Source organism: Eschscholzia californica, unplaced genomic scaffold, assembly GCF_041429995.1.
Source record: "Eschscholzia californica isolate CP2 unplaced genomic scaffold, dmEscCali1.0.p SCAF_4, whole genome shotgun sequence".
In the NCBI taxonomy this organism is placed as follows: Eukaryota; Viridiplantae; Streptophyta; class Magnoliopsida; order Ranunculales; family Papaveraceae; genus Eschscholzia; species Eschscholzia californica.
In genome coordinates, this window is record NW_028238461.1 from 39224396 (window position 1) to 39246993 (window position 22598).

A 22598-nucleotide genomic window follows, 5' to 3' on the forward strand; every position below is an offset into this window, starting at 1 on the left:
GGACACTTCAAGAAGAATTATCCTGAGCTTAGAAAGAAACCAGATGAGGCAACAATCATCGAAGAAGAAGATGATGGTACTGTCTTGGCGACCAGTGAAGAATGTGCTGAAGCTATGGTTTTGACAATCAATGCCTGCTTCTCTGAAGATAGGTGGATTTTGGATACTGGGTTGCACATTCCATGTATGTCCTCATAGGGATTGGTTTTCCACTTACAAAGCCATTAATGGCAGTAAGCTTTTAATGGGAAACAACGTTCCCTGTAAGGTGGTTGGAATGGGTACAATTTAGATCAAGATGCACGATGATGTTGTGAGGACTATAACAGACATCAGACATGTTCCAAATTTGAAGATGAATATAATCTCTTTGGGAACTCTGGATGATAATGGTTGCAAGTATACTGGTGAAGGTGGTGTGCTTCGGATTTCTAAGGGGGGTCTTACAGTTATGAAGGGGTTGAAGAAGAATGATCTATATGTGCTACTAGGTAACACAGTTATCGAATATGTAGCTGTATCATCAACAGACAAGGAAGTTGAGACTACCAAGCTATGGCACACGCAGCTAGGGAATATGAGTGAAAGGGCATATGAGTGAAAGGGGTTACTATGTGGACAGAAGGTTGGAAAACTGGAATTTTATGAACATTGCGTCTCCGAGAAGCAATGTCGGTTAAAGTTCAGTACAGTTCATACTACCAAAGAAACTTTGGACTACATCCATTCAGATCTTTGGGGTCCCTCCCGGGTTAGCTCACATTGCGGAGGTAGATACATGTTAACCTTGATAGATGATTTTTCTAGGAAGGTATGGGTATACATACTGAAAAGCGAAAATGAAGCATTCGTCAAGTTTAAAAGGTTATGTGTTGACCAAGGGATTGTGAGACACCATACGGTCAGAACGACACCACAGTAGAATGGTGTGGCAGAACGTATGAACATAACTCAATCCCGTCGTAAGTGAGGCTGATGCCTTACACCCTAAAATAGGAAGGCAAAAGCACGCCAAGCTTACCGTCTCAATCCCGGAATCTCCTCTGAGATCTTAGTCGGTTACGGATCTTAAGTGTTTAAGCAAGTCTGGCCTTCGAGAATCTCACGGAAGGAAACATCTCCCTGAAGATCTATCACCTCGGCAGGATATCTACGAAGGATCCTTAAACTTAGGAACTTCTCTTTACCCTAGATACGAGATAAGTACAAGGGAAACCCTAACCACGAACAGTGGAAACTTCCCCCAAAGGGCGGATCATCGCCGCCTAATCTGGACCGTCTAAATCACAGTCGGTCTAACTAAGCATATAAAAGGGCCCCCATCGTCCTTTACAAGACACGAGCTTTCTTCTTACCAAATAAGCTTACTTAACTCACGATCTCTCAAATAAATAGATCTCCCATCAATACAGAGTTCCCATAACTCGACCCCAGAAGGATCAATCAATATTCATGTTTTTACTGCAAAGAGAAACCTGACTGTCTTGAGTGTCGAAGTGGTTTTCGAACCCTTTGCAGGTTTTCCCCCCAGGAATTAGGAGCTGGATCAGGAGCTGGAGCAGGAACAGAAGCAAGGCCAGGAGCGGGAACAAGAAACCGGAGCTGGAACGAAGGAGTCAAAGCCGGAATCCAGAAACACAACCCACTTAACAAAACTTTAACCTTAATGGACGATGTCAAGCATTCAAGTCCCTTATTTTCATGATAATAACGGAAAGGCCATTTTTTTAAATAAAAAATATCCTCCTAACAATTAGTAAGGCAAAAAACTAAGTAGTTGAGGAGGATAAGTGGGAGAAAAGTACAAATCGAATTAGTTCGACCATGAGAAAAGTCATGAGGAAAGTACAGGTCGAATAAGTTTGATCAAGAGCAACAAAACTGGTGAGAACGGTTAATAACGGTTCCTAAAAGAAGAGGAATAAAGGTAAAGTTAGATGAACTTTAAATACCTACCGCACAAAACGAATAAGATTCACAAAAGAACTCTCAAGGAGTTGAAAGTTTCTCAAATAGAAATATCTCAAGGAGTTGAGAATATTCTACTTGTTGCTCACAACCCTTTAAGGTCATAATAGCTTATCAAACTAGTTCAGAAGATTGAAATCTTATTGTTAAAAGATAAAAGCCCTAGACCTGCGTAGAGACGGAAACCAACTCTGAAAATTGGCTGAGAGCCAACGAATAAAAATGGAATCCACATCTCTTCAAGAAAACTGAGAAGTAGTTTTGAAACTCATTGGACTCATTGGACATAAAAGTAGTTTTCCAAACAAGAAAACTGAGAAGGATCGAAATAAGGTGTTCCAAAAGTTAAACGATAATCTCTTGCATTCACCGTTAGAAACTTAAGTCCATACTAACAAGTGAAAGTTAGAAACCATCTTCCTTAGTGGAAGAAGATGTGTACATGACCCAAAGGTTATCGCCTCTAGAAGTTAGTAAAATATGCATGTTTCGGAAATCCACTAGTGGATTGAAGCAAGCTAGTAAGAGTTAGAATTTTCTATTCAACTAAGTAATCAAAAGGGTGTTTTATTACTAAGGATTGAAGAAAATCTTGATACTAGAGATTTCAAGAAGGTAAGTGGGAGTGACACGTTTTCTTGGTCAGGTATGCAGATAACATATTAAGATTGAGAACAACATCGAGATGATGAGAACTGACTCAATAAAGGACCACACACAAGGATGAAATGCTATTAGGCATCAAAGATCTATGAGAATAGATTGAAAGGATAATAGGATTAAATCAAGAAACTTAATGCTAAGATTCTTCAAAAAGTCCAATGCGAAAAACTCTAAGAGAGAAATTCGAACCAAGTCTCACGGCATAGAGCTAAAGCAAGAATCAGAGTCTAGTAGGCCCTCATGAGCAAGCACGCATGAGAAAGATGTTTTATGCCACGAGCATAAGATCATTCATGTGGGGCATGATTTAGCATTCGCCCGAGGCATCTCAGATACCGGGAGTGTAGTGAGACGCCTGAAACACCACTGAATAACATCCTAAAAGGGTTTGGAATGAGTTATTAGTGAAATGTTATTGCAAACTTCTAGACATGGAAGGAAAAGTTGGTCGGAAGGTGTTCCGAGGCGGGAACCATTGCAAACTCTACAAACGAAAGAATAGAATTAAAGCTCTAGGAGCATTAAGAACTAGGAAAAGAAACATTAGAAATTATCAAACAAAATTGAAGTAAGCGACCTTCGATTAAGTCATAACAAGCAAAGTTTAATCGGATTAGATCCATAGAAAACTAAATTGTCACCTAAGACAAAGTATGGACGGAATCATACAAAGAGTCTAAGGCATAAGGTATATTCTCTATTCAAGCTAAAAGAAATATTGATGGACGATGACACGTGGATGGTAAAAGGGGTGTATAAGATCCATAATCATGAACTTGCAGAAATTTGAACTGGCCAAGAATATGCCAATAGGTTGAAATCCGAAGAAAAAACTATTGTGAAAGAACTACTCAAGATTAGTATAAACACAACCAATTATTACTCTAATATGTGGTAGATTTAATGGTAACAACTCGGTAAGCATGCTTACCATTTACAATGAAAGAATACGAAGTCGATGTAGACAACAAAAAGGAAGAACCCCTAGGCAAGTATTGATGAATTAAGTTGATTGTGTAATAAACAATGAGAGTTGCTAAAGACACCCGGTGGAATTGTTGTTCACATCGGGTGTCTGTTAGCACTTAGTACGGTCTGGATTAGGGAGTTCTTCTTTGAATTCTTCTTCTTATTCGAATTCTCCTTCTTTGAATCATCATCAATATTTTATCATGGAAATAACCATGGTGCATAACTAAAACGACGATCCAAGCCGAGGCATCTGAGCCTACTTCCGTAACTTCGAGCCATTTCTATTCTCTAAGATAGCCACTTGCTATCTAAGAGAGCGGAGGACAAATTGTATTTGTCAAAAATGGCATATGGACTTTAGATCAACAAAGACTGTATGTGGGCCTCATTTCTTGCAACCGTTCGAATACAACATATGGGTAGTCCTGCTGAGTTAGCCTAACGAGGAAGCCCACCAATAGCTCCTCGTCTAACAAGTCTAATATACCTAACAGACGTTTGACATTTTTTCTTCAGACCATTTAAATCTGGGATAGGGTAGATAGTAGTAGAGAAAAAAGAAGTTAGACATGTAAATTACTCCTGATGGATTTAGGTGTCGTTTGGCAACAAGAAGTAAAAGTACTTCTACTACAAGTAGAAGTAGAAGTACTATTGCTTTTAAAAAGTAAAAAAAATAACATAAAGTTAATATAGCAAAGGCCAGCGCTTTGGGGAAAGCAAAATAGTTTCCGGGGTTTGAAGATTTGGTCAATTTTGTTTGACATTTTTATTTTGGGGAAAGCAAAATAGCTTCTGCACCTCAGCTCTCTCTCTCTCCACCTCACTTTCTCTCTCTCCACCTCACTTTCTCTCTCTCCCCACCTCACTTTCTCTCTCCTCCTCATCATCTCTCTCCCCACCGCTCTCTGTCTTCTCCGACAGGTCGCCAGTTCCGGCCGGCGACCATGAATAAAAAATTCACTCTCTCTCTCTCTCTCTAAAAACTCCGGCAGGAAAATTTTCATGGTCGGCGACCTTGTCGAAGAAGAGAGAGAGGTGAGGTGGAGAGAGAGTGAGGTGAGGTGGAGTATATTTTTTTATTTCCCCTTAAAATTTATTTCTTCGGAAAATTTCTAAAATTCTACATATTCCCTTTAAAATTTCACACCCCGGAAAATATTTAGCATTCCCCAAAGCGCTGGCCTATAGCAAAATACTTGCTTATAAATCAAAAAGACAAAAAGTTAGATTGGCAACAACGTATATATTTTTGGGTAACTTTTTCACAAAATACTTTATTCTTCTTATCATTCTTTCTTCTACATAAAATGAATTCACATTTATAATGAGACATAATTATCATTCCGAATATATAAAAGTAAAATTCTTATGAACAAAAAAACCGAAGAATAATAGTAGATAATAAAGTAGAGATAGATGTTATTTCTACAAATAATGAAATGTTGAAGAAATAAATAAAGAGTAAACAACTCTATTCGCAAAGAAAAATGTTGTTATTCAATTACTAGATATATAATTCACTTTCACATTACAGGCATTTAAAACCATGTAAATATAGTTTTATCAATAAAGGTAATCGATAATGTGCAACCATACTGTGACATATCATATATTTTGTCGCACATATCTCTCCTCCCTTCATGAGTTACTCCGAAAGACATCGAATTTTGAGCTTCAATTTCCTCGCTTTCTTTCGAAACAACAAAGTCTCCACTTTCATAAATCCTGAAATGTTGTCCTTCAACTCATGTTTTCTAATAAAGTTAAGTAATGCATACGGTGCTATATTACGATACTTCTCTGCTCTCCGAAGACTAAAACGTGGCATCATCTTTAAAATTGGGAAACGAGTTTTCCATACTCCAAGGCATCTTTCAATTACATCGTATGGAAATAAAATTGAACAAGTTATCTCTTTATTCCTTTGTTGATCACTCATACAAAATACATCTTTATAAAGAAGAACTAAAGAAGGAACAAGAAACAAATTAGACATAAAAAGGCTTTGGATTATCATTTTCTAGTATTTTACTAAGGTGCTGTTTGTTTTTCTTTTTATGTCTGAATCTGAATTGGCTGGATCTGAAAAGTCTGAACTGAATTGGCTGAATCTGAATTGGCTGAGTTATTTTAGAAGTTAGATGTTTGTTTTCGAAATCTGAATTAGTGGATCTGAGTTATAATTTTGACATATATACCCCTACTTGATATTTTACACAAACAAGTCCTAACCCTCCACCCTTCTCTAAAATAAAAAGAAAACCCTAACCCTAAACTTTTTATCCTCTCTCTCTTCAAGTCTCCAACAGCAAGTCTCCAACAGCCTCCTCTCTCAACCTATCTCTTTCAAACATTTTTTCCGGCGAGAAAGTCCGACAATAGAAGTCCGGCGAGGTTTAGACTCTCTCAATCCCTTTCTCTTTTCGTCCCTCTTTCTCTCTCCAACAGATCCGGCGTTGTGTGGTGCGATTTGTGTTCATGTGGTGGTGGCGGTTTGTGTTCATGTGGTGGTGGCGGTTTGTGTTCATGTGGTGGTGCGATTTGTGTGGTTGTGGTGATCTAGGTTGTGTGGTTGCGGTTGTGGTCGTCTAGGTTTTGTGGTTGTGGTGGTGGTTTCGGTGGTGGTGGTGGTTGTGTGGTTGTGCTGATTTCGGTGATGGTGGTTGTGTGGTTGTGGTGGTGGTGGTCTAGGTTGTGTGGTTGTGGTGGTGGTGGTCTAGGTTGTGTGGTGGTGGTGGTGGTCTAGGTTGTGTGGTGGTGGTGGTGGTCTAGGTTGTGTGGTGGTGCTGATTTCGGTTGTGGTGGTGCTGATTTCAGTTGTGGTGGAGCTGATTTTGGTGGTGGTGGTTCCGGTGGTGGTAGTGGTTCCGGTGGTGGTGGTGGTGGTGTTGCTAAATAAAATAATGACTGAGAATAGTAAAAGTTATGGGGCTATAATTGACATTTAGCACATTTCAGCATTAGAGATTTGTTTTCAGACTTGTTTTGAAGTCTGAAAAATATGAGCTCCTTTTCAGTCAATTCAGACAATTGACCCAATTCAGACGATCAAGGTCCAAACAAGCAGGCAGCAGGAGGATCAAGGAAGAATCATATTAGCACTTACCTTTTTATAGCTTCATCACCATTACTGCTAGTACTAGTAGGACATCTGCCAACACCAAATAAGGAGGAGGACAATCTGGCAATGATGGTGTTATAGTAGTAATCCCTTCTTTATTGCCAGTACTACTTACTTATGAAGAAAGTGGAGATGGTTTACAATTTTTAACGCAAGAAGACGAGAGGAGGCCAATGTGGAGTTGTTGAACAAAAAAAAAGAGACCAAGATTTTGTCAGGAACAAAACGAAAATTGGGTGCAAAGATAAGAGAAAAAAAAAGACATGACAATGGTGGATAATACTTACTTGTGAATGATAACCCCTTTATCTAATGATTGCTTTTAGTAGTCAGTTACTGCAAATTTCATTTTGATGGTGGTGCATCCATGAGTTATTTAGGAGTGAAGAGATGGCAGCTTTTCTTTGAGGAAGGAAGAGTAATTAGGTGAACAAACCCTAATAAACCTCCCCCAAATGTAAACTTCCCTCCAAAACTCGAAGTTTTTTTGGCCCTTCCCTCCATGTAAAATGACTTCAACTTCAAGTCAAAAGTTCAAAAATAAACTAAAAAAATGTAAGTTTTTGACTTAATTTAAGGCGAACATCTTTCCATTGCCAAACTAACTTTTCTATTTTTTTTTCTTATATAAATTAAAGAGTAACTTATTTTAGCGTTCCCAAACGATACCTTACTTTTCATTGAATGTTATCTTTGGGTTCTAAACCCATTGACCCTCTTATTTTGGACCTAGAACCTATCCACCCTTTTTATTTTACTACCATTCACCCTTTTCTTTAAGCTGAGTCAAATAATTAGTGTTCATTGGACATGTTTGTAATTGCGATTGTGGGTTATTGTTTTTCTTATAAATAGTTTGACGTTGTATATCCAATGATCAAATAAATCGGCCCCCTTTTATTCTTTCTTTGTAGACTTCCTGTGAAGTCCTTTGATTTTGAGGTCCGAAGCGAGGCTTTGCTCGTTTGCCCTTCAGGGCCAGCCATGTACACTTGTTATCGGCTATGTTATGTAGAAAGTACATATGTCGGTAAACTAATAAGGGATTCGGGCTCAACCTATTAGTGGGTTATTGACCAATGAAGAACGTCACTATTGAGAACCCTGGGAGAATGCCCCACCACTCTCCCAGGCAAATTCGGGTTGGGGTGGCCAGGGTACAGCGGGAGAGTAGCCGGACATAAGCTCATTTTCCTTGTAAATATATCATGACTTTGAAACATGAAATGATGAAAAAACATGCAAATCTTAATGACTTCAACATAAACTTCCTGAACATATAGTACGAATAAGACTTGCAATTAAAAGATTACTCCATATGATTAGGTATGGAAATCATATATAACAACATTCCTTGCTACAAGTCCCAGACACCAAAAGAAAGAAAAAAAAAAACAGATTATGAAAAAAAAAATAGAAAAGTATATCATTTCATTGCACTAATTGAAGTTATCTGACACCTTCAAATCGCAGCAGATGCATTACCTCAAGCTAGAATTTCAGGCCAGGAAGAAAAATGGTTATTTCATTAAAAAAAAATTAATGAAACAGTTTGTTTCCCCAAAAAACTAAATGTTGGAAATAGAGCAATTGATAATTATTGAGAATCATTAATTATTTAAACATCTCAGTAATATAGAGAAAAATATTCTTTCTTCTTTTTGAAGTATTAACTACTACTTCTTTATCATCATTAATCATGGAGGTTTCTCCTAGAGAAACTAATGAGACAAAGCTGTTCACATGAAGAATTATCTTATCAAATATCAAATTCGAAAGGCGTTCACACTTTCCATCTTTTGGGTCACAACGATAGATATTTTTGAGAGCATAACCTACAGAGAGTATAAGTTGGCCACTTCTTGTGAGGGCCAATGGTTGAAAGATGGAGTGGGAGAGAATGGTGTTTTTTGGTATGCTGAATTCCCTAATCCAACTCCAGTTGAGGTATTTGTTTTCTTGTAAGCCTTGATCTCTAGTAGTAATATTAGTGTTGTTGTCCATTTTGTTCTTCTTAAATAACCATAAGTCAATACTATTTTCTTTTTCTTCGGTCGCGCACAACCAACCATCCAATAGAGAGAGTGAGGATATAAAAGACTCAAACTTAGGATTAGTAGGGAGGATATTGAATTCTTCATTCTTCAAATCAAACGCATAAATGGAACGACCATCATTAGAATAGTCCTGAAAGTGAAGAGCTCCATTCGCAAGTGTACCTAAGCTAGTAAGCAACAAGAAGGGGATTACACCTTTGTTTCTCCATTTGCCACTTCCAAGAGAGTATACCTCTACATGTGACTGTTCTTCGAAAAGGTACCGTGTGATTGTAACAACTTTGTATTCATTAGTTGAAGGATGGTAGCCGAACCCTGTAGCAATACTGTGAACTTCATTCTGAATGTTAAGTTTTGGTCCGTTCGGAAGATGAATGTATTCTCTAGTCATAGGATTACATATACTGATTCTAGAACCACTTAAGTTTTTATCTTATAAAAAATATTCATTAAAACAAACCAAACCATTACATGAACCAACAATGAAACTACCCATTGGGACAATTACATAATTGTTTATCTTTTTATATCCATTATAAGGATACCCAGTAAAGCAAAATTGGTATTTTGTGTTACTACTTGATGAATTAGACAAAAAAAGAAGATTCAAACCTGGCTCACTGTCTACATCATTGTGACTAGAATGGCTATGGTTACCATGAAGTTGATGATTGAGGTGCATACTGATGAAGTTAGTATCAGTAAGAATAAGAAGATTTCGCCATGTTTTGGATACTACTCTGCACCGTATAATTGATTCCGCCGGTAAGCGAGAAAATATGTCAAGCATCAATTCTTGTGGGAGAAAGTTTTCCATTAATTATTTGGTGATTTGAATCACCTTTTGCTTACCCTTCAATGTATAGCTAGCTGTAGGGTATGTATTATTGAAGTATATTGAAGAAAAGGAAGATATCTCCCCAAGATAGAAAGAAATACATAATATAGCAATTGTAATTTTAATTGTTTCCTCTTTGTAATATTTCCTTATTTATTATTTCTCTACAAACCCTATTGTAATCTCTATAAATATGTACCCAAGTCTATCAATGAAAACACCTTTGATAATTATATCTCTTGTTCCTCCTTCAACTTAATATGGTATTAGAGCAAAGTTGATATTTCTGGGATTTCTACTCGATAATAATTATTTCGTTTATTCGGGTTTTATTCATTCTAAGGAGCTCTACGGATTCTTATTATCGTTATACTTTGATCATCCCAACTTCATCTTCAAAGGTCAGTTACTAACACAATTTTTCTGAATTTTTTCAAATTTTTTTCGATTTTTTTATTTTTTATTTTTTAAACCTATTTTTAGGTTAGGAATAGTTCTGTTCCAGAATTAGGTTAAAATTAATCCTGTTCCGATTCAGATTAGAATTTTTCCGTTCTGGTTTATCTAAAAACAGAACAGACCTAATCCGGTACATCTTTACTCCGGAATAGAGAAAACCTGGTATACTTGTATACCAGAATAGACTTAACCTGGTATTTTCCAATACCAGTGTATAAACTAAACCCGGAACACAACAAACTCTGTTCCCGATCGGAACCAAAAAATCACTTTTGGTTCCCGACACCAACTTCATCTTCTCCGGTGACTACTTCTAGGGTTTTTTCGTTTTTTTTTTTTCGCCGGAATTAGGTTACAGACGAAGGAAAGCAAAGTCTCCGACGTCTTACCGCGAAGGGTTTTCCCTCATCTAAACCGAGATATTATTTCCCCCGACGTTTCTCTCTCTACACCATTAAAACTTGATCAGAAACCCTAGTTTTTTCTTGATCGGATTTTTTAAAAATTACAACCCACCATCTCGGTTTCCAGCCATCTCTTTTTGCGAAAACCTGCCCCTTCGATCACCACACAAAAGCCCCCTTTTTTTTTTACTCGGAACCCTAAATTTTTGGCCAGAAATCAACCTCCCTGTTCCTTGATCGGAACCCTAATTTTGGCCGGCGAGATTTCATCGGAACCCTAATTTTGGCCGACGATAACTGACGCAACTGAGTCAAACCAATTTGACTCAACCCTATTGCTTTGACCCGTGACTTTACTTCTGTTGACTTGACTACAGTCAGCCGACCTTGACCGACCCAGATTTGACTTTGACTGACCCAGACTTTTGACTTTCTTTTTGTAACACCTCACGTTTGTGACGCTTTTTTTTTCCCCACAGTACATAAACTGTTTGGCTTATTTGTGACAGCATCTACTGTCATATTAACTTCCCAACACTTCTGTTAAGTTGTGACATTCTGGGCTGTCCCTTTTATTTCCTAACACTTCTGTTTGGACTATTTGAGACAGCACCTACTTCCTTTTTTCTTTCCGACACTTCTGTTAGTTTTGCAAATTTTGAACCGTCCCTTATATATTATTGTGACGTTGATTTTAAAATAGATTATTTTCTTCTATTCTTTACAGAACAATGACTTCTGGACAATCTGCCAACATCAGTGATCTGAACTCGAATTCAGATGACACTCCACCGATGACAGACACTACTCCTCCTCTTCAACAAATATGTGAGGCTTATTATGTGCATCCTTCGGACAATGCCACTTCTGTTGGTGTTAATCCCGTTCTTACCGGTCCAGACTATGCTGAATGGGCTCACAGTATGCACGATGCTCTTATCATTAAAAATAAGCAAGGTTTTATCGATGGGTCGCTCCCTAAACCGACGGATCCTGCGCAACTTCATGCATGGACCCGTTGTGACACCATGGTGGCTGCTTGGATATCCAATTCTGTCAGCGAGGAAATCCGACGTAGCACGAGACGTTCGGCTTCTGCTTTTGATCTTTGGAAGAATTTGAAGGAGCGTTTTGCTACGTCTCACGCTACCTACATTTATCAGCTGAAGAAAAAGATTTCTGCCCTTACTCAGGAGCACCAGACTATTTCAGCTTATTATTCTCAGTTGAAGTCTTATTGGGACGAATTGGATGCTATCATTCCACCCACTTCATGTGCTTGCCCTGTTGGCAAAACAACTATTGAATATCATCTTACCTCGCGTACGATTGAATTTCTCATGGGTCTTCATGAACGTTATTCTGCGACTTGCAATAACATACTTCTCATGGAACCACTACCTTCTCTGGCCAAGGTATATAATTTGGTCATTCAAGAAGAGCAGAAAAATAAGATCAATGCTCCTTTTGACTTTCACGCTTTCAACGCTAAGATCACGGCTGCTAACAAGTTGAAAGAAAGTGATTTACCTCGCCCGAAAAAGAAGCGAATTCGTCCTTATTGTACTAAGTCCAACCTTCATGGACACATTGCTGACACTTGTAACAGAGATGTAATGTGCACTCTGTGACGCCCCGTGTCCCAAAATAGACACGACCACGCCCCGGCAATTCACAGACGAGACAAAAAATCCGGCAGAGTCTCCTCTGTAAATCGAACCGGTCGCACCTGTAAACCTGTCATGCAAATCATACATTCGCATATACAAGAAAAATAAACTAAAGCGGAAGCTAAACAAACTCAACTCAGTTTCGGGTCGAAACCCGAATCACATAACAAAATATAAAAGCCTCTTACACATCGATACAACTTATAAACAACTCTAAGTGTTATATATATACATATTCGAGTTCAGTTCTGCAATAACTACATAACTTTAAAATAATGGAAAGCCAATAAACGAAAACCAAAGAAAATGACGCAACACCTCTAGCCTCGTCAAACAAGATCACCGGCTGGAATACAACTCCACCTCGAGGCTACGACAAAACACCTGCACACTAACAACTAGTAGGGGGTCAGAATACTCAGCGACACGAGTTATTCTGGTAGAAGACTAATCCAAAACCCATCACGTTTTCAAAGGTTCATTTAATAAGTTGTAAACATCATGACAAAACGAGTTATCAAACCAGTTACCATATATACTATATACAAAACCATTTTCCTTAATCTAGCAAGCAATAGCAGTGATTAGCTGCCCACGCATGGTGCGCTCCCAATAAGAGGAGAGTTCCTCAGGAGAACCTAGAGTGCGTTAGATAGTACCAGCCCATTTATGGCACTAGCTAATGCACTACGTCTCCTCGAGAAAGAGACTTACCCCTAGTCGATAAGCCCCTCTCCCACTAAGGGACTCCGCAATCATTGAAGAGTTTACCTCATGATACATATATACCTTAAGTATCTAAATACGTTTTCGATCACCGAGTTCGAATAAGAGAGCCGTCCCCCAATACCCATGGAAGGACCTGAACCTCATTCTCTTCGGTACCCTGTCATGCATCTAATGCAAGCTTTCAAAATCCATTTACTTTCGTATATCAAAACCATATTACATTCGATTCATTATCTTATCAAACACGGAAGTGGAACAACCAAGAGTCATATCGCCACAAAGCAGAGGGATTCCCAATCAATGTCACCTCCCAGACGAGCGGTCAGGAGTACGTCCCTGAGCCTCGAACTGGAGGCACGAGCACCAATGGCCAGCAAGTGAAGCACTCTACTCCCACATGTCTCATGACTAGTGTCGTCCACCTCACCGGTCTCACACGGATCACAACCGTGTCCACATGTCATCCTACCCTCAATGGCTACGTGCCCGTAGGTTGACATAATCCACAGTCGGGTACATACAAGAAAATCTCAGTAGTTCACAATCATCGTAAAATCAGTTCGAAAACATTTCTCATATCGCATCAAAACATTTCAAGCATATTTCAGTTCATCACATAAATCGAGTTTCATGCTACCTAAACTCTAGTTATAATGGCGCATATATAACTATAGAATCTAGCATATTCATTATCTATAAAACCATGCTGGATAAAGGATTCAGAACCCCTACCTGGCGGTACTTCTGCTCCGCCGAAACCGTAGCATCATCGTCAACGATAAGCTCCGGCTCCCCCCCTCTACCAATCCATAAATAAAAGAGATAAACATTAGGTTCTTCGATAAGAACCTTCATACGACAAAAACAATAATTAAAAGAAAACGATGAAATCTTTAAAACAATAGCAAAACCGCTAACTCACGAAGACTTCAACTATAACCGAATATCGATCCATCGTCTAACTTCATAGCCATGTCCAATTCAAGTCGATGAAATAGTGTTGAAAACTTACTTATATCATTACCATTTAGTTACTAAAGGTCTCGGCCAAATTCCAAGTTAGTCATCTTCGAAATTTGCAAAATTCATACAACAACAAAACTGAATTTTCTCAACAGCGCACTGTTCGGTAAAACAGTCATAATTGTCTCGTAGTTATTTCGTTTCAACCCAATTTTATATCTTTGGAAAGCTTATATCATTTCTAAAGTTTTCCTCTAAAGGGGTCTCCTCTAATTTCAATTAGGACATCTCCGAAAATCACAAAACATACGCAACAGCGCATTAGTTTCACTGATCGTACGCTGCGTATTAAATTGCTCATATTTCCCTCATCCGAACTCCAATAAAGTCGTACCATACCTTTCTGGAATCGTATCGAGACAAGATACAATAATGGAGAAGACTCAACTAACATTTGAAACATCTATGATTAGATAACTACTAAAAACAGTAAGCAGTTTTCATGTTTGGTAAACTGCGCGCTGCTCGGTAAAACAGTCATAACTCCTTCGTCCATTATCGAAAAGACTTGTACCTTACCATTCTGGAAAGCTAACATCCTAATCTACCACTTTCGTGTTTTATGAAAGTACGTACGAGCAACATATCAATCCCAGATTGGCTCGGACAGTAGGTTTAATTCAGTCCCTCGAGTTGTCGTTCGATCGATCGACAAATTATATAAAATAATCTCTCTAAAGTTGTTCATATACTAAAATTAATCAATTCCCAATCATATAAACCCTAAAACAACATGAATCATCAAAATCCCCAATTTTCATAAACCTTAAACCCTAGAATTAAGAATTTTGACATCAAAACATCTAATTCATTGGTTTCTTACCTTGATTCGATTGAATTCTAGTTAGATAGCTTTCCCTTGATCAATCCTTCACAAACTTCTACAAATTCGAAGCAACAAGACTCCATTAAAATCAAACAAAGCTAAAATTCTGTCTAGAGAGAGAAATAGGATCTTACTTACCAAAATTCCACAAACCCTAGCTTGAATCAACTCATTGAAGTTGAATTCAACAAAAAATCAGATTTCCCCTTGAAATCAACTTGAAATCTCCATAGAAATCAAATTTTCTTTCACCCAAACCCTAACCCTCAATTTCTGTCGAGCAAAAGAGGGATAAAAGGTCTGATTTTTCTTCTCTTATCCATTCCCACGTATTTACAGTTAGGTCCCTGTGTTTGTCCCAATTGCAAAATACCCCCTAAATTGTCCTCTTTGCTGATTTGGTCCCTCTTTCGACTTGACCTAAATGTCAAATAGTCCCTAAACCAACCTTTTAAAACACGGGATGTTACACACTCATTGCAAACGTCTCGGTCATTCTGTTGATCGATGTTATCTCCTACATGGTCGCCCCCCTCGTCCAGGTGGTGCCCGTAGCACTTCTCAGGGTTCCAGCTCTTCTCCAGCTCCAACTCTTACCAGAGAAGACTATGACCGCATTATGGCAGTTATCAATGCACAAACTCCTTCCAGTTCTGCTATGATGTCAAGTACTTCCCTATCTCACCCTTCTGTTTGGATTGTTGATAGTGGTGCTTCAAACCATGTTTGCTTCTCTCTAGATGCTTTTAGCTCTTATGCTTTAGCACCACCATCTTGTTATGTTCAAATTCCTGATGGAGCGACTTACTTAGTCAAATACATTGACAGAGTCGTCTTTTCCGACTCTCTCTCTATTGACCAAGTTTATTACATTCCTAATTTCAAATTTAATTTGATGTCTGTAAATCAGACTTGTAAATCTTTGAAATCTGGTATTTATTTTGATTCAACTCATTGCCTTTTTCAGACGATCTCAAATCATCAGGAGATTGGTCGGGCTGATGCTATTGATGGACTCTACATTCTCCGTAGGAATTTTACTGCACTTGCTTTGAATAAGTCAATCGACGTCTGGCACCGTCGACCTGGACATCCTAATTTAGGACGTTTACGTACTTTATCAGAACGTTTCCCGTTTATTTCCTTTAATAAGTCGCATGAATGCGTTGTATGCCCTATGGCAAAACAATCTAAGTTGGTTTTTAATAAAAGTAGTAGTTTTAGTACTTTTGCTTTTCAACTTATTCATGCTGATATTTGGGGACCCTTTCCGGTTCCATCTTTAACCAACAAGCGTTATGTGACGTCCCGTGTCCCAAAATAGACACGACCACGCCCCGGCAATTCACAGACGAGACTAAAATCCGGCAGAGTCTCCTCTGTAAATCGAACCGGTCGCACCTGTAAACCTGTCATGCAAACCATACATTCGCATAAACAAGAATAAACTATTAAGCGGAAGCTAAACAAACTCAACTCAGTTTCGGGTCGAAACCCGAACCACAAACGTACAAACGCCTCATAAAACGCCGATACAGCTTATATACAACTCTAAGTTTTACGTATATACATATTAGAGTTTGGTTTCTGCAATAAATACATAACTTGAAAATAACGAAAAACCAAATAAAACGACATAACCCTGCTAGCCTCGTCAGACAAGATCACCGGCTGGAATACACACTCCGCCTCGAGGCTACAACCAAGAACCTGCACACTAACAACTGGTAGGGGGTCAGAATACTCACCGACACGAGTTATTCTGGTAGAAGACCAATCCAAAACCCATCACGTTTTCAAAAGTTCATTAAATAAGTTGTAAACATCATGACAAAACGAGTTATCAAACCAGTTACCATATATATTATATAGAAAACCAATTTTCTTAATCTAGCAAGCAATAGCAGTGATTAGCTGCCCACCCATGGTGCGCTCCCAATAAGAGGAGAGTTCCTCAGGAGAGCCTAGAGTGCGTTAGATAGTACCAGTCCATTTATGGCACTAGCTAATGCACTACGTCTCCTCGAGAAAGAGACTTACCCCTAGCCGGTAAGTCCCTCTCCCACTAAGGGACTCCGCAATCATTGAAGAGTTTACCTCATGATACATATATACCTTAAGTATCTAAATACGTTTTAGATCACCGAGTTCGAATAAGAGAGCCGTCCCCCAATACCCATGGAAGGACCTGAACCTCATTCTCTTCGGTACCCTGACATGCATCTAATGCAATCTTTCAAAATCAGTTTCATCCATTTATCAAAACCAATATTCATATTCAATTCATTATCTTATCAAACATGGAAGTGGAACAACCAAGAGTCATATCGCCACAAAGCAGAGGGATCCCAATCAATGTCACCTCCCAGGCGAGCGGTCAGGGTGTACGGCCCTGAGCCTCGAGCTGGAGGCACGAGCACCAATGGCCAGCAAGTGAAGCACTCTACTCCCACAGGTCTCATGACTAGTGTCGCCCACCTCACCGGTCTCACACGGGTCACAACCGTGTCCACATGTCATCCTACCCTCAATGGCTACGTGCCCGTAGGTTGACATAATCCGCAGTCGGGTACATACAAGAAAATTCCAGTAGTTCACAATAATCGTAAAATCAGTTCGAAACCATTTCTCATATCGCATCAACACATTTCAAGCATATTTCAGTTCATCACATAAATCAAGTTTCATGCTACCTAAACTCTAGTTATAATGTCGCATATATAACTATAGAATCTAGCATATTTCATTATCTATAAAACCATGCTGGATAAAGGATTCAGAACCCCTACCTCAGTCCTTGCATCACCAAAGACTCCCGCCTACCAGACGACCCAATTCCTCCTCATTCGCTAACTCTGGGATAAGGAAGAATAACCAAAAATCGAAAAGAAACATTAGGTTCTTATACTAAGAACCTTCGTAAATAAAAAGAATCATTAAAACAACACCATGAAAACTTAAAAGCAAATTCGCTAACTTCGGAAGACTTCAAGTATCTATCGAATCGATCTCTAACTTCGTACCTATGTCTCCTGAATATCGGAAATGCCTACGAACCAATCAACAAACTTCCCATAAATTCTATTTAGCATTTCAGAGTCTTCATAGGCTGACAAATCATATACTGAACCCCATAGAATAAATCTATAACTGGAATTGTCCATTTATATGAAATATGACAAAATTCGGGTAACTATCTCTATTCCAATTTATTCCAAAAACTAGTCCAAATATGACATTCGAGCCGTAAAATAATTCGGCAGCACCCCGTCTATATATGGTCACCCCAAAATAGTCCATAACATTCTAAACATGATCCTGAACATAAATCATTAGAAGAAATCGAATAATAATCGTCTAAATAGCTCCGAATTTCGATCCCAAATGAAATTAGTACAACTATACAGTATACGAAATAGCTATCCCAAAACCACCAAATTCGGACGATATTCAAAATTCTGAACGGATAGATATGTAGAATAAGTTGATTGGAATTACCTGGAACAAATTTTGTTGAATTCCGACCATTTACCGCGAAGAAATCGAACCAACAAGATCCAAAATCCATTAGATTAACTAGTCGGCTATTTCATTGCTCTGGTTCTGTTCTACAATGGATTAAAAGAAAACCTCAATTTGAGTTTTAAATGAAATATGTGAAGTGGGGTCCACATAAAGATTTAAAGAAAATTAAATTAATTCTCCAACCAACACATCATCCCACTCCATGCACGGTCAAAGGAAGAAACCGGTTTGGATTCACTTTAAGGCAAATGGGATGCCACATGTCGTTCCATGAGATGGTTGATTATTTAATTTCTTTTAAGTCCTTCCTTTACATGTACTTCATAAATACGTCCCTCCATAGTCCATACATATACCAACTAATTCAACCTCCATTAATTACCATCCGACCCTCAATTTGACCTTTTTTTTAATTGCCAAATAGCCCCTCTTCTAACCGTAGTCATTTATTTCTTCAACCGAAAAACATGGGATGTTACAATCCTCCCCCCTTAAAGAAATTTCGTCATCGAAATTTGGATCAACTCGCTTCTTTTTGCCCTGTCCTTTCGACCAACTCTGAATTTGATAGATACTGTCCATTTTCGAAAATCATAAACTCACTGTATCTAACAAAATTCAATCCGGATAAACTCTATAAACAAACTAGATTCAATCCTTCATGTCCCGAATTCTTCTACATAACTACAGGACCCAAGAATATTCAATAACAATAACGATCCTTCATATGAAGAGATAAAGAAAAATGAAGACCTCTATAATCTATATATAAGAATAAGTTCTCGTTGATCCCATATCTTCAAAGAAAATACCATTCTCGATAATATAAGAAAATACCGTTGTCTATAATATAATAAAATAAAGAATGAAGACCTCCATAATCTATCTATATGTTGTCGTTGATCCCACATCCTCAGAAAATATCGTTCTCAATAATATAAGAAAATACTGTTGACTCGATAAAATAAGAAAATAAAGAATGAAGACATCTATAATAAATTCAAATCAACATTGGCGGTGACACTATAATCTCAAGAAAAATATAGTTGTTGTCGATAAGATGATAAAATGAAAATAGAAGACCGCTATAATATCTATACAAGTCGTAGATAAACTAATCATCGAAAAATTCTACAATAACTTAAGAACCCCCGATATTCTAATACCCAACCCCAACGCAATCCATATAACCTCTAATATCAAAACATTCCGTCAACCCAATAAAATCCAGACCCACACTTATTTGTAATCAAACTGAAACAATACACACTCGAAACAACTTGATCAAAGTAAATCTCAACTATCTCTGAATGATCTGATCGAAGCTCATAAATGAAGGAATGTGTATAACTACCATGAGGTCTACAATACCAAGCTGACTCATCTCCTCATCTACTATTGTATAAGATACTTCCACAACATCGATATGTCGATTTGCCCAACATTTACCTCTGAAACCTCTTAACCCTTGACTCTCTTCCCATAACATCTTGTACAACATTGCAAGAAATCTACAACAATCTTAAACCATCCGTCGAGTCTTCCTTTAGCGAGTAAAACAAATCAAGAAACGAAAATCAAAAGAAACAAATACATATATAGCATCTTTTATTCTTGGTCGTTTTTTTTTTCTTGAAGCTTTTAGACACCTAATCTTGTCCAATTTTATCTTTCCCTAAGTCTAGAGCAGTCAATGCTCTAAACTATACACGACTTATCGGCCACCAGAACTAACTGCTCTGATATAGGTCACCAGAACTAACTGCTCTGATACCAACTGTGACGTCCCGTGTCCCAAAATAGACACGACCACGCCCCGGCAATTCACAGACGAGACTAAAATCCGGCAGAGTCTCCTCTGTAAATCGAACCGGTCGCACCTGTAAACCTGTCATGCAAACCATACATTCGCATAAACAAGAATAAACTATTAAGCGGAAGCTAAACAAACTCAACTCAGTTTCGGGTCGAAACCCGAACCACAAACGTACAAACGCCTCATAAAACGCCGATACAACTTATATACAACTCTAAGTTTTACGTATATACATATTAGAGTTTGGTTTCTGCAATAAATACATAACTTGAAAATAACGAAAAACCAAATAAAACGACATAACCCTGCTAGCCTCGTCAGACAAGATCACCGGCTGGAATACACACTCCGCCTCGAGGCTACAACCAAGAACCTGCACACTAACAACTGGTAGGGGGTCAGAATACTCACCGACACGAGTTATTCTGGTAGAAGACCAATCCAAAACCCATCACGTTTTCAAAAGTTCATTAAATAAGTTGTAAACATCATGACAAAACGAGTTATCAAACCAGTTACCATATATATTATATAGAAAACCAATTTTCTTAATCTAGCAAGCAATAGCAGTGATTAGCTGCCCACCCATGGTGCGCTCCCAATAAGAGGAGAGTTCCTCAGGAGAGCCTAGAGTGCGTTAGATAGTACCAGTCCATTTATGGCACTAGCTAATGCACTACGTCTCCTCGAGAAAGAGACTTACCCCTAGCCGGTAAGTCCCTCTCCCACTAAGGGACTCCGCAATCATTGAAGAGTTTACCTCATGATACATATATACCTTAAGTATCTAAATACGTTTTAGATCACCGAGTTCGAATAAGAGAGCCGTCCCCCAATACCCATGGAAGGACCTGAACCTCATTCTCTTCGGTACCCTGACATGCATCTAATGCAATCTTTCAAAATCAGTTTCATCCATTTATCAAAACCAATATTCATATTCAATTCATTATCTTATCAAACATGGAAGTGGAACAACCAAGAGTCATATCGCCACAAAGCAGAGGGATCCCAATCAATGTCACCTCCCAGGCGAGCGGTCAGGGTGTACGGCCCTGAGCCTCGAGCTGGAGGCACGAGCACCAATGGCCAGCAAGTGAAGCACTCTACTCCCACAGGTCTCATGACTAGTGTCGCCCACCTCACCGGTCTCACACGGGTCACAACCGTGTCCACATGTCATCCTACCCTCAATGGCTACGTGCCCGTAGGTTGACATAATCCGCAGTCGGGTACATACAAGAAAATTCCAGTAGTTCACAATAATCGTAAAATCAGTTCGAAACCATTTCTCATATCGCATCAACACATTTCAAGCATATTTCAGTTCATCACATAAATCAAGTTTCATGCTACCTAAACTCTAGTTATAATGTCGCATATATAACTATAGAATCTAGCATATTTCATTATCTATAAAACCATGCTGGATAAAGGATTCAGAACCCCTACCTCAGTCCTTGCATCACCAAAGACTCCCGCCTACCAGACGACCCAATTCCTCCTCATTCGCTAACTCTGGGATAAGGAAGAATAACCAAAAATCGAAAAGAAACATTAGGTTCTTATACTAAGAACCTTCGTAAATAAAAAGAATCATTAAAACAACACCATGAAAACTTAAAAGCAAATTCGCTAACTTCGGAAGACTTCAAGTATCTATCGAATCGATCTCTAACTTCGTACCTATGTCTCCTGAATATCGGAAATGCCTACGAACCAATCAACAAACTTCCCATAAATTCTATTTAGCATTTCAGAGTCTTCATAGGCTGACAAATCATATACTGAACCCCATAGAATAAATCTATAACTGGAATTGTCCATTTATATGAAATATGACAAAATTCGGGTAACTATCTCTATTCCAATTTATTCCAAAAACTAGTCCAAATATGACATTCGAGCCGTAAAATAATTCGGCAGCACCCCGTCTATATATGGTCACCCCAAAATAGTCCATAACATTCTAAACATGATCCTGAACATAAATCATTAGAAGAAATCGAATAATAATCGTCTAAATAGCTCCGAATTTCGATCCCAAATGAAATTAGTACAACTATACAGTATACGAAATAGCTATCCCAAAACCACCAAATTCGGACGATATTCAAAATTCTGAACGGATAGATATGTAGAATAAGTTGATTGGAATTACCTGGAACAAATTTTGTTGAATTCCGACCATTTACCGCGAAGAAATCGAACCAACAAGATCCAAAATCCATTAGATTAACTAGTCGGCTATTTCATTGCTCTGGTTCTGTTCTACAATGGATTAAAAGAAAACCTCAATTTGAGTTTTAAATGAAACTAGGTTCCCTCCCCGTCCTACGGACGGGGAAGATCCCTCTTGGCTAACACCTTTGAGAAGAGAAATAAATTTAAATTACAACATAATTACATTAACAAAAAAATAACTGTGTGTTTAAGGAGGAGAGAGAGAGAGAAACCGTGTGTTTGTTTAAAGAGGAGAGAGAGAGAGAAACCGTGTGTTTAAAGAGGAGGGAGGGAAAACTGT

The 22598-nt window shown here is 38.4% G+C and overlaps 1 protein-coding gene and 3 long non-coding RNA genes across 4 annotated transcripts; 1 reads left to right on the forward strand and 3 right to left on the reverse strand.

Moving 5' to 3' along the window:
• Window positions 1-11216: 11216 nt before the first annotated feature.
• Window positions 11217-12116, forward strand: LOC147544588 (uncharacterized). The gene has a single exon (XM_086635735.1). It carries the CDS (start codon window positions 11217-11219, stop codon window positions 12114-12116), a length of 900 nt encoding a protein of 299 aa, XP_086491861.1.
• A 161-nt stretch (window positions 12117-12277) lies between these two features.
• LOC147544589 (uncharacterized) lies at window positions 12278-15198 on the reverse strand. Its single transcript, XR_015223569.1, has 4 exons — window positions 14872-15198; window positions 14731-14788; window positions 13617-13683; window positions 12278-12553 (listed from the first exon to the last, which is right to left on the reverse strand). It is a non-coding gene; the product is annotated as an uncharacterized LOC147544589 (long non-coding RNA).
• Window positions 15199-16196: 998 nt separating this feature from the next.
• Window positions 16197-18594, reverse strand: LOC147544590 (uncharacterized). The gene is made up of 3 exons (XR_015223571.1): window positions 18232-18594; window positions 17523-17588; window positions 16197-16457 (listed from the first exon to the last, which is right to left on the reverse strand). It is a non-coding gene; the product is annotated as an uncharacterized LOC147544590 (long non-coding RNA).
• A 1327-nt stretch (window positions 18595-19921) lies between these two features.
• Window positions 19922-22372, reverse strand: LOC147544591 (uncharacterized). The gene is made up of 3 exons (XR_015223570.1): window positions 22236-22372; window positions 21527-21592; window positions 19922-20461 (listed from the first exon to the last, which is right to left on the reverse strand). It is a non-coding gene; the product is annotated as an uncharacterized LOC147544591 (long non-coding RNA).
• Between the last annotated feature and the right edge of the window lie 226 nt (window positions 22373-22598).

Coding starts and splice junctions, on each gene's coding strand:
- LOC147544588 (XM_086635735.1), top strand. CDS start 11,217: ATGACTTCTGGACAATCTGCCAACATCAGTGATCTGAACTCGAATTCA.